The 12,549-nt window shown below is 36.2% G+C and overlaps 2 protein-coding genes across 2 annotated transcripts; both read right to left on the bottom strand.

Moving 5' to 3' along the window:
• Positions 1-3,238: 3,238 nt before the first annotated feature.
• Positions 3,239-4,022, bottom strand: CBG07783 (the record flags this gene model as incomplete). Its single annotated transcript, XM_045240433.1, has 4 exons — positions 3,239-3,460; positions 3,546-3,731; positions 3,786-3,893; positions 3,945-4,022. 4 exons carry the CDS (start codon positions 4,020-4,022, stop codon positions 3,239-3,241), a joined length of 594 nt encoding a protein of 197 aa, XP_045093435.1.
• Positions 4,023-6,315: 2,293 nt separating this feature from the next.
• CBG07784 lies at positions 6,316-7,658 on the bottom strand (the record flags this gene model as incomplete). Its single annotated transcript, XM_002645950.1, has 3 exons — positions 6,316-6,364; positions 7,083-7,166; positions 7,528-7,658. The coding sequence occupies 3 exons, from the start codon at positions 7,656-7,658 to the stop codon at positions 6,316-6,318; spliced, it is 264 nt and encodes an 87-aa protein (XP_002645996.1).
• Between the last annotated feature and the right edge of the window lie 4,891 nt (positions 7,659-12,549).

Here is a 12,549-nt window from a genome sequence, read left to right as displayed (position 1 = left end):
CGAAAAATTTGAGGGAACAATTTTTAACTCTTTATTTGGTTGAAAATTCTTGAATACAAGAAACAGAAACTTAAGCAGAATATATACGGTACCCACAAATCGTCAACTTTGAGCTCAACTTTCTCATTTTCTGTAAAAGATATCAAAAAGCGGTCAACTGTCAAAATACTACTGATATTATGATACACATTATGACAGTTAACCACTTTTTGACAAATTTCACAGGAAATGAGATAATTGCGTTCAAGGCTGACAGTTTGGGTTGAGCTTCTATTAGAAGAAATACGGTAACCTGAAAATCTATCCGTACAATTCAGTGCAAATAAGTTTTTCTTTAAATTTTTGCACTGAACAGCTGTCAACTACATTTGACAACTTTCAGAGAATTCTTAAAGTGACCTACACTACCCGTCAATAAGATATATGAAGTTCGATTGATTTCGACCATGTTCAGCAGCCTGGAGTTCGACCGTCAACATTCCGATCACTTTGAAAACTCTGAAGGGTCTAAAACAGACCTAGCATGAAACTTTAAGTTCACATATTTTTTTAAATCCCTAGTTTTTCAACTATTTACTGATTCATGAAAGACGCCAGTTTTTACGTTCTCAGTACATAAACGGGACAAAAAGAGGTGTCTTTCAGCAATCGGGAAACAGCTTAATAACCATGAATATTCGAAAAATTCTGTTACTGCGGAGATTTTAGTCTAGGTCTGTGCTACACCTGTAAAAGTTTTCAAACTGATCCGACATCTGACAGCCGAGCTCCGGACTGCTGGAAATAGTAAAAATGGGCGACAATCAACTGAAACATTTCTTTTGTACATCTTTTTGACCGGTATGTATAAACCAATCCCGTTAAAAAATACAATTCAGTGAAAATGAGCTCTTTTAGATTCGTCATATAGAAAAACTATCAGTTAAGGTAGTCCAGTTGCTAACTTTTAGTCTTACGGGAACCGGTATTAGTTATTACAAAGTGTAGGATGTTTTGCGAAATTAATCATGATAACTTTAAGAAGATGAAATTAATAATTTTCAAAGTTTTACGAATTTTGAGGTTAAAAAACTCTCAATTAATTGACTAAAACTAAACCTTCACCACAAATTACAGGCCACCTGCTTTACCTTACTCATCAAACTGAACCACATCGGGTACAAAAAATGTTGTCATAGGTCTTCGAAACAACGAATAAAGTTTTGACCCCGCTTATCATGAAGACTTCTAGACATAATGCTCTATTTTTAGAAACAACATTTTAATCACTCACGCGGAGTACACTGTTTGAGTTCTGATCAGTTTCAGTTTCAATCCAAATCAGCCAATCAATCTAATTGGATATGATTGCTTTGGACGTTTTCTAGTGCTGTATGACGACGCCCCGCGTCCGCCGTGGAATGTCCAATGATGCACTGTTCTAATGAATTGGCACGTAGAGAAGACGCTCTGGTTCACGTGTTACCGTAGTACCTACACGATCGTTCTTTGTGGTGGTGACACGTCAATGGAGGGTAATTTCTTCTTCCTCTTTTCTTCGACCCTTAAAACCCACACAGCGTGTATTGACCGCGTTAGCTTGCATCATTCTCGCTCATTTTCTAAGATCTGCACGTCGTTGACTCCGCCTTGGCAGGGGTACGGTAGACTCCGAAAAGTAATGGTTTTCTCTAGACTGAACATTTTTCAATTATACCGGAAAGGGCATGTTAGCGAACTCTTATTCATCATTTTCGATCGAAAACATAATTGAGAAAATATCGCAACATCTCTTAAGATTGGCTACATTATGTTTTTCTCGAAAAGTGCAACATGAAATTGGCTCAAACTCCATTCGCACAATTCTCAAGGCACGTTTCACAAGAGATGACGCAATCCAAAAAAGGTTTACGGGATGATTCTGAATTGGGATGAAAATCAGGGGTCGTAGATATTAAAACAAGATTGGATTTATCCAGATGAACAATTCACTTATTAGAAATAACTGGGTGGCTACAAAATGAGTAATCAAGCAGAAAAACAAAGGTTTCAGAAACTCCACATTTTCTTAAATTCAATGTTTCAGAACTTCGGAATCTTTGAATTGGGCTTTCAAATGTTACACCGTAAATTGCAAGCTATATATTACGATATATCAGAAATATATTTATCATTATATATTTTAAAACTACATTTATTCAAAGTGAATCTTGTTCAATGTTATTTAAAATGTTATTTAGAAATTCGTTTTATAGGTTGAATCTAATCCGAAACAAAGATCAGTTATCAAAAAACGATCGGTGATGTCGAATCCTATTATTCTACAGTGAATTGTGTTGCAGGACATGAAACTTCCACTTCTGAAAAAAGCGATGTCCATCAACTGAAAATTTCGAATTCTGTAAATGTTCTAATATCTGAGCTCTTGGAAATATGTTAACTAATAAAGTTTCTGTCAAAACATCGTCAATATTTCATCATTTAAGAAATATTTGATATCTCTCATGGAAATCTGAATAATTGAACTTAAATTAGGTGCAACTACAGTACTGGCCAATAAGATATTGAAAAAGTTTTTTTATATTAATTTTCGGCATGTTCAGGAATCTGCAGCTCGGTTGTCAATTTTCCGATCACTTTGAAACGTTTGCAGGATATAAAACAGGTTATGCTTGATAACTTCGCATTTACAGAATAGTTTGAAAATTCATAGTTTTCAGCTATTTGCCGATTTCTGAAAGAAATCTATACTGGATGTTTTTGTATTGATAACATGAAAATGTCTCTCAAAAATCCGCAAATAGCTGAAAAACTAGGAAATTTCAAAAAAATTCTGTGAGTGCAAAGTTTTCAATCTAAGACTGTGCCAAAGTTTCTGATCCGACAGTTTCCGATCCGACACTTGACAGTCAAGTTCCAGATTTATGAAAATGGTCAAAATGAACTGAAAAACATGTTTTTGTATGTCTTATTGACTGGTACTGCACAATATACTTCTGATCAACCGATTTCTGCAACTTTTTAAACTCTTACCCGGTAATTGAAACTGGGCAAAGGTCATTTTCCAGTTACGAAGTAGACATTCTGCACATTTTTTCACACCACTCTTATCAGTCACATCATGCACTCTGATGATCGCAAACTATGCCGGAAAAAGCTTGAAAACTTGGCATGAAACGTTTATTGCTGTAGTTTGGACAAATTAATAAGTTAAAAACACATAAATAGAAAGAATTACATAAATTATTAGTAACCTGCTTCACAACCCGATTGATCTGGCAGCATATTGATGGGTTGGATGCATTTGAGACCCGAGAGCAGATTTCATATCGGAGAGACGGAGTTTCTTCCAATCTGGGTTGGTTCCGAAGGCTTGAGCAAGTCGAGCGATTTGGACGAGGGATTCTGGGGAGATACGGAGATGGTCGATAGTGACAGAGCGGCCATCAGAAGAGCATGGTGGCATATCGCGAGCGGAGAGCTGGAAATGAGAAGTTAATGTTATGAAACCATGAAAAATAACTTTTTGAAGAATAAATGCTCTGAAAATCGAAATCTAAACTCACTGGAGTATTATACCCAGCACTTCCAGTACCAGACTGCAAACTTCTGGCTAACATCTGGAAGTCTGGATCGCTGAAAAGTGTCTGAGCAGTTTGCTTGATTTCCAGTGGCATTTGAGAGATTGGAGCTTGTGCTGGAGCCGGAGCAGCAGTCGGTGCAACGGTTGGATATTGGGATAGTTGAGGTTCCTGAATACACCGTATTAATTGAAGTTTTGAAAAATTAAAAATGTTAGAGCTTACACTTTGTTGGGGACCATACATGAAGCCATGATGTGCTGAGAGTTGAGGAGCAGTTTGTGCTGATTTGACCTCCTGTTGAGCAGGATATTGTTTAATGGTCTGAGGGTACTGAAAGTCCTGAACATTAAAAATATTGTATTAATTTTCAAAAACTGTCACCTGCTGTTGAAGAGAAGTGGGGAATGCTTGAATGGATACTAGCAGAAAAGCAGCAGCTGGGAATCCGTATTTGAACATGTCTGCCTATAATAATCAAGCTTGCTACCAAATTTTGTACCTATTACCTTACCTTTAAAGTGCTCCGAGATTGTTCGACCTATTCGTTTCAAAAAATGTGTGTGGTCTTGCCAGGATGCTCGACGGCTTTTATATTCCCACCTTGGCATGATGAGGAAGACTTCCTGTTAACACAAACGGACGCATGTGATGATTGTTTTTTGGGAAAGCAATGGTCTGGGAGATTATCATCTTAAGTCGATTAACAGAAAACAGAACAAGCTGGTGTGCACGGGAGTCACAGTCTGCCGGGGGGAAAAAATGAGGGAAAAAAGGTTTGGGCAATTGTAGAACGGAGAAAAAAGTTTGAAGGGTTGATCTTCCTTTCTACAAGCCTGAATGTAGTTTTGTTCCTCAAACAATGACGGAATCAATGTTCGTCTTTATATAAAAGCTTGCCATTTTGATCTTCTGGAATTCTGTATATTCTTCTACCGTCCTCATGGCTTCCGTACAAACTGACTACCCTGTTCGTTCGATCATCTAATTTTTAAAATTTGATTGGTTTTGACTGTGGAAACTAAATTTCATATTATTCTAGTTAAGTTCGTCCACTGAAATTTAATTTTGTTATTATAAGATTTTCTTTCATTTTCAGATGACATAGCTTGCAATTTTGTTCGTCGACATAGGTGCTCAATATTTTAAACATCAGGACTCAAATTATTACACAATCCAATCCTTCTAACATGATTAATTCATAGCAAAAATCGTAAAATATTTGATAAAGCTACACCTTGATAATAGGCTTTTAGAAGTTTCCGTTGAAAAACGTACAATACCGGCCATGAAAATATACAAAAAGTGCTTCGAACAAACCCAAGTTCTTGGATTCATAATCTACAGTAGTATCCTTTCGTCAGATTAAGGTCATGAAAAATTTAAAATATTAATTGATTTAGGACATACAATACCGGCCAATAATATATACAAAACGTGTTTTTCAGTTGACTTTGACTATTTTCAAAACTCTGGAGCTCGGTTGTCAAATGTCCAATAACTTTGGAAAGTTTCGGAGGGTGTAAAACAGACCTATACTGAAAACTTTGAATTCGTTTTATTTTATCAAAAATTACTCCTTTTTCAGCTGTTTCTGGATTCCTGCAAGGCGCCTATTTTTCTCGTTTTCCGTTCAAGAAAGGGTCAAAATGGGTGACTTCAGAAGTCGGCAAACAGCTGAAAAACTAGGAATTTCCAGAATATTCTGTTTTTGCAAAATTGCCAGTTTATTTTTTTTGCTGATATATCTCATTGACCGGTTCTGTACTTCCTTTTTTAGCTTAAACACTCTTCAGCAGTTTCCTTTTGAAAGCATACTTCCGGGTGTTTCATACTTTTGTTTGTTTTGACTTGATCCATCCTTTTAACCCTATTTCTCCATTCATCATATTAGGCATGTTCTACTTTCCTTATCACCATATCTTGATCGTCTTGAGATCGACTTGGACGTCTTGAGCATCCACTCGGAATATCGTATGTAAGGAAAAACACTTTCTCCTTCAAAAGAATGAAAGTTACTAGACATCGGAGCTATGTGGACCCCTAACGGCAGACATCGAAAAGGTACATGATTTTTTTAACGTTTTCAGTACAACGGGCTAGAAGGGTGGCTTTCTGAAATCGGCAAATAGCTGAAAAACGGGGAATATTCAAAAATTCTGTAATTGCAAAATTTGGAAAGAGATCGGAGACGTGACAGCCAAGCTCCAGACTCCTGCGGATTGTCAAAATGGCCGAAAATCGACTTAAAAAGATGTTTCCGTATATCTTATTGACCGGCACTGTATCTCGAAAATGTTTAAATGTACTTTTCATCCGTTTATTTGTCACTTTGAGTTAGGAGATTGGAGAATAAAAGTTGAGCTACACTATAAACGATGAGGACCAGTAGAAAGGGAAATATGTCATTCAGAAAATGAAGTTGAGAAATCGTTAAATGGAAAGGAAAGAGCAACTCGTGATTTTCATGTGCATCATTTGCACAACATAGATTTGGAATCAAAAGACTACAACTGAACTTTTTTCAATACATGGCGGTAACCGAGCAGTGAACTACCGGATCGAGAACAACAAAAAAACTACCAGAATTGTGAGTGGGAATAAGGCGGATAATAGGATAACAAGACAAGAATGGGACGCACACGAATCATAATTAAATTTTTTGGCGGAGACCTCGATTAAATTATGAAAGAAGAGTATTTTGTGTTTGGATTTTCTGTTTGAAGCGAGTTAAGATAAGTGACGTTTTGAGCAACTAGCACTTCTTCTTTGCAGCTGGCTCTCCAGTTTCGGTGGATTCATTGCTGAAAAAAAAGATGAGAATTACGGTATATTAGAATAATGCAAATCTGGTAGAAAAGGAAATGAAATTCTCGAGAAGTTTAATTTAATTTTTAAATGTTTGATTAGAAAAATAAAAATTAACATATTGCTAGGATTACGGTACTGTCAAATTCGCTTCGGAAAATGGCTTTTTGGAAAAGTTGCACTAATTCTTTAAAAAATAGTCCATAATTTTTATTTTGCGTAGAAAATAGTCATTATTGGGGGTCTGTAAAGTATCAGAGATTTTATTAAATATGTTTGAACGTTTTCAAGTTTACTGAACACAAATAAAACCTTTATTTTTCAGCCGAAAATTTTTGTATAAAAGGAAACAAAAAGTTATGTGACGCTTGGAAGAGTTGCTCATGTTTTTGCGAATGAAATCAGTTTAAATTCAAAAATTCTGTATTATTCTGACACTTCTGGTATTTTTCTATTGCTTTTACGTGGATTGGTTGCTCTCGTCTAATTCGTAGAATTAATGTGATTTCGAGCAATTCTGTTTCGGAATTCTTAATTTTTTCGTATTTTAGATCTCGACAAAAGTCATTCAAAATGAAGCATATGTCAACATGAAGGACACACTAAGAAAATGAGCTAATCTGCTAACACATCTTTCACTATTTTTTAAAGCCATTTTGACATTTTCCCTAATTTTTCTTCAATTCAACATTTTCAAAACGGAACAAAACTCACTTTTCTTTTTTCTCATCATCTTTATGCGAATTCTGATTTTTATCCCTCTTCTTGATGGTTGGTGTTGTTAGTTGTGTCGAGAGCCTGGAATTAAACTAACATTTCCGGGAAAAAATGTCGAGATTTGTGTTTGCAATTGATGACGACGGCACGTATTGGTTACATTTTCTAGCTAGAAATGTATTTTATTTTAAAAAGCACCTGTTCATGCGATTTCAGAGAACTCTGAATCCTACCGTAATCCGAAGGTAAATAACAAGAAAACACCTCTTTTGGATTCTATTCAAATTTCTATACTGCCGATTGAACAGAGAAAACTATGAAGAAGAGGAGGACCAGAGTGCCTAATAATTTCCCGGTTTTAGGTTTCACTTTTCTATTCTTTCGGTATACTCCGGAAACGGCCAAATGATGTATACATTTCATGTGAGAGCGCTATACTTACATTGGTCCGGTATAGGTTACTGGCACTTTCAGATCAGACGGCGTATCAAGATTTGAAACAAACGGATCGATATCCATGTCGATGACTGCCTTCTCGCCAAACATGATGCTACGACGTTGGGAGCTATTCATGTTTGAAGATGTTGTGTGCAGGCTTTCTGAAAACACATGAAGAGGATGGGAATGAATATGTACGTAGATGGGCCAAAGGACCACGGAAGGGGTCGAGTTTAGAAAAAGAAGCAGCACAAAAAAGAAGTTGTTTCTTGAAAAGAAGGACGCGGATGAATATAAGCGGAATGTAAACGAAGAAAAAAACCGAGAGCAAAACGAGGGGGAGTAGAAGAAAGGAAGGAAAGTAAGAAAGAAAAAAGAAAAGAAAAAGGCACTGAAATATTCATGTGGTTGAAGTGAAAATGAACGGGCACACAGAAATGGATTCTGTCAAGTTGGCAGATAGACACACACGCCCTCTCCCAAAACAAAAGGGATCCAGATGGCGGGAATTCGAGCAGCAGTCAAAAGAAGGCAATTTGGTTTTCAAACTGACGACGACAACGGCAATATTCTAAATTATATTGCTTTCCTGTCGTTTCCTTCCGAGCTATGACAAAAACGAAAACAGAAAAATAATAAAGAGAGACTAAACTGGATATTAATTCGGGAGAATTTTTTGCTTCCCAAATTTTTCTTTAAAAATTTTTTACGGGAATTTCAGGTAAACTGGGATAAATCGAGAAATTTTTCAATAAACTTTTAGGGGTTTTTACATTTTTCTCAATTTCTCGAAATTTCGAAATTTTGCTTGCTTGAATTTAGGTCATTTTCTCAAATAAAAAATCTAGAAAAACAATGGACAGAAATTGAGAAAAAAAGCAAAAGCGAATATGAAATATTAGGATATGTAGTTTTTGAACTTACATTTAACGAAGTTTCGTTTCCAAAACAATATGACAGAAAAATTTCCGAGAATTTTTTTAGAAAAATTCCCGCCAGGAAAAAATTGCGGACAAAAAATAAGGAAAAATTCCAGCAAAAAACGGAAAAATAGGAGAAACGGAACTCCCGATTTCTAGGTTCAAACAATTCTGCTAAATTCAAAGATCAAAATAAAAGCGAAGCTTAATGTTTTAGCTACATATTTTCGAAAAACTTGAAAAACAACTCGCTCCTTGATAATCGGGGGAGCCGACACAGAGGTACGCAGCACGAAAACAGACAAACTCTTGTTTTCCACAATTTGGCCTCTGAAAAATTATAGGCAATCATTGAATGACATAAAGACCAGCGGAGATTAGAATGAAAAATGTCAGGAGCGACTACTTACATTTTATTCTATTTTTTCGAAAAAAAAGACTTCGGATGAGCAACACACTTGTTATTTCATTCCTCAGAAGATGAGCTCCTTCTTGCAGTGTCTTTTTTTCAGAGAGAGCTCATCTCAGGACATGTGGAATTTTTTGTGACTAACCGGAGCACACGAGGGAGGAAGGAAGAACTGAAGTGTTTAGAGTCGATTGGTTGGGTTGGTTGGGTTGGAGCAAAACAAAAAGAAAATTAAAAAAGCTTTTACGTCTTCCTCACCCGGTGTTTGTATGTGTCTATCTGTATGTGTGTAAATGTTTATTTTTCTTTAATCGCATTATTCATTTTCTTTTCATTTTGTTTTATATTGGTGTTTTTTCGGACAGGAACCGATAATAATGTTGTTATATAAAAGGGAGATGAGAGAAACAACACAACGGAAAACTTGTACCGCAGGAAATAGATGAATGACGATATGAAGAATCACCAGGAAGAAATAAAATGAAGCAAAAAAAAGTGAAAACCCCAAATGAACGAGAAAGAGAAAGAGACAAGCAGAGGAATCAATGAATCAATAAGTGCTAATTATTGTCCTCTTTCTCCTCACATGTCATCTTTTTCGTCGCGTTTCGCAACAATATTTTTGACCTTGCAACACCACCAAACACGAAGTGTTTTCTTTTAGAAACCAAGCTCACACCGATTCGGTCAACAAAGCGAGTGGCGTAAAGGCTATACAAAAATAGACACTCCCAAAAGTACACAAAAATGTTTGGTGTTGTTCAGTTGGCTTTCCGTTTCCCTACCAGAAAAATTATACTAGAGTACTGTACACGAATTTCTGAATTTCTGAATTTTTGAATTTCTGAATTTCTGAATTTCTGAATTTCTGAATTTTTGAATTTTTGAATTTTTGAATTTCTGAGTTTCTGAATTTCTGAATTTTTGAATTTCTGAATTTCTGAATTTCTGAATTTCTGAATTTCTGAATTTTTGAATTTTTGAATTTTTGAATTTCTGAATTTCTGAATTTCTGAATTTCTGAATTTCTGAATTTTTGAATTTTTGAATTTCTGAATTTTTGAATTTCTCCTTCTCCAAAGGTTCATGCACAAGATGGGTGATTTTTTGACGACACCATGACAACTTGTAGAACTAAAGATGCGAAACTAAGGATGCATATAGTGGTGACGGGAAAACGAGCGCCTCCTGAAGCAAAGTGAAGGCGAATGTATAACCCGACAAATAACGGAAAAGAGTAGAGCGGATAGGCAAGATGACAGAAAATGAATAGGCGAGAATAAGTGGGAGGGGATTGAATGAAATCGAAACCGAATGGGTTTGTGATTTTTTAGAAAGAGAAAATGGAGAAAAACTGGAGAAGAAGTGACGAAGGACATTGTGATTTTATTAAATCGGTTGAGTTTTTTGGAAGTGGGGAGTAGAGATAATAGGAAAAGAAGAGATGGTCTGAGCAAACAGACTTGGTGAGTTGAACACTGAGTTCATCAGCACTACCAGTCACCCAACAGCATGAGCATCACCTCTCTGTCAACCACCTCGTTAACATTTAGAGCATTCACGGATCATTTGAGGCTTCCAAGGTTGTTTAATCGGGGCCACCTGCCCCCACACGATATATAAAGTCTGAAGAGAAAGTAAGAAATTTTACGACTACCTAACAACCCTGAGGTTATTGAGGTTTTACAGCATTTCGAATAATTACAATCGTACTAGTCGTCAGGGATATTTGAAGTAATTCATCCGTCTTTACCTTCTGCCAGTAAGAAATCTTTTTCACGAAGTTGGACATAAGAAACGGAGCAAGGAACGATGTGTAATGTGTCGAGGTGCAATTAGGGATGTTCGAAACGGAGTTCTTAATTCCAAAAATTAAAAAATTTCGAAAAAAAAATAGGAAAGAAATTCCGGTCAGAACATTTCCGAGGTTCGTTTTTGAATTAGAGATTATTAGGACACGGTATGTCAAAGGCTCTTGCAAAAAATTCGATTGCAGGTCTCGAACGGAATTCTTTAAAAAAATTTTTCATTTTCGAAATCTTTTTGTCAGTTTATCACCAGTTTTCGATTTTTGTTGAATTCCCGGTCATGGGAAAATGGAACCATCACTTTAGAATTTGAATGTTATAGAAATGCGAAAATTCCGAAATTCCGAAATCCTAAAAATCGGAATATTCCAGATTTTCGGAAATCCAAAAATTTATATTTCGAAATAGAGAAATTCAGAAATTTTAAAGATTGGAATAGTCTGAAAATACTGAAAATTTGAAAACTCGGAATATTCCGAGATTCAGATATTCCCAATATCAAAAATAGGAATATTCGGAAGTTTCGAAATTCCATAACTTTTTTAAATTGGAATAACCCTAATTCAGAAATTCGGGAAACTTAAAAGTCGTAATGTTCCAAGAAATTGGAAGTTCCGGAATTTCGAATGGAATATTCCGAGATTCAAAAGTTGAAAAAAAGTTTCAAACTTCGGAATACACCAAAAACGCTAAAGTTCCGAATTTTTAAAAATCGGAATATTTCGAAAATTCGGAAATCCCAAAATGAGAAAATAGGAATATTCCGAAACTCGCGAATTCGGAAAAATGTAGAAATCGGAATATTTCGAAGTTAAGAAATTCGGAAGAATTTAAAAATCGGGATATTCCGAAATTCCAAAATTCGGTAAAAAAACTGAAAATTCCGAAATTTTTAAAATCGGAATAATCTTTAATTCAGAAATTCGAGAAACTCAAATATCGTAATGTTCCGAGAAATTGGAAGTTCCGAAATTTCGAAATGTTGAAAATTGGGATTTTCGACATATCAAAAAATTTGGAAAAGGTAATTCCGAACATGTCTGGCTCCAAATGGAGCAAGGTGATGTCAAATGGAATATCTTCGGGGACAATATGACAATCAAAGAAGGTGTAGGTGGCGGCAATTCATAAAATGATGAGAAAAGGACACACAAAACTAGCAGCTGAAGCAGAAAAAAAGCGAAAACCGAGTGGGCAAAAAAAGTGAAGAGAAGGAGGTGGACATGTGGCTGTTTGTATTTGTATTCTAATCGAAATGCTTGCTGGTTTTCGATCAAAAAGTTGAGAAGAGTAGAAAATGAAGAAAAAGAGGAAGACAGAGGAACGGCATAAAGAATAAAACTAGGAATGAATAGGTTGAGATTGATATTAAGATACCAACACTACATATTCCAAAATCGTTTCTGCCTTTCACCCTTTTTTTCAAATTGTTGCCTCTTCATTGTCAGTCGAACAAGTGTTATCTATCATTTTCCTTATCAGCTGGCTGGCTGGTCAGAGAGTAATGTCACAACAGTTCTATGGAATCAATAGGGAAAGTGAGAAGAGGGAGGGGATTTCGGAAAAAGATTTCGGTCACTGTCTCTGAGGTGCAGGGTCTGTGCGTGTCGCATTAATACGTACGCAAAATGATGAGAGTGTCTTTGAGTGTGGCGAGAAACGAAAGTTTTGTGTCGATGATTTGACGACAACGGGTGGCGGTGGTGGTTGAGGCTTAAAAAACGGAACGAGGGCGACACCCCCCAGCGAAGGTTTGCGCTCGACCGCCCCGCCGCTCACACTCACTCGCACATGTTATTATCTTTTTTTGCCTCTTGGAAGGTGGCACTTTGGAAATATATAGATTCACATTTGTGTGTGGCTGACGAGGCCATAGAGTAAACACATAA

The sequence above is a fragment of the Caenorhabditis briggsae genome (assembly GCF_000004555.2).
Source record: "Caenorhabditis briggsae complete genome, chrX, whole genome shotgun sequence".
Lineage (NCBI taxonomy): Eukaryota > Metazoa > Nematoda > Chromadorea > Rhabditida > Rhabditidae > Caenorhabditis > Caenorhabditis briggsae.
The sequence above is the reverse complement of the archived record's forward strand: the minus strand, read 5'-3'. Positions and strand labels throughout refer to the sequence as shown.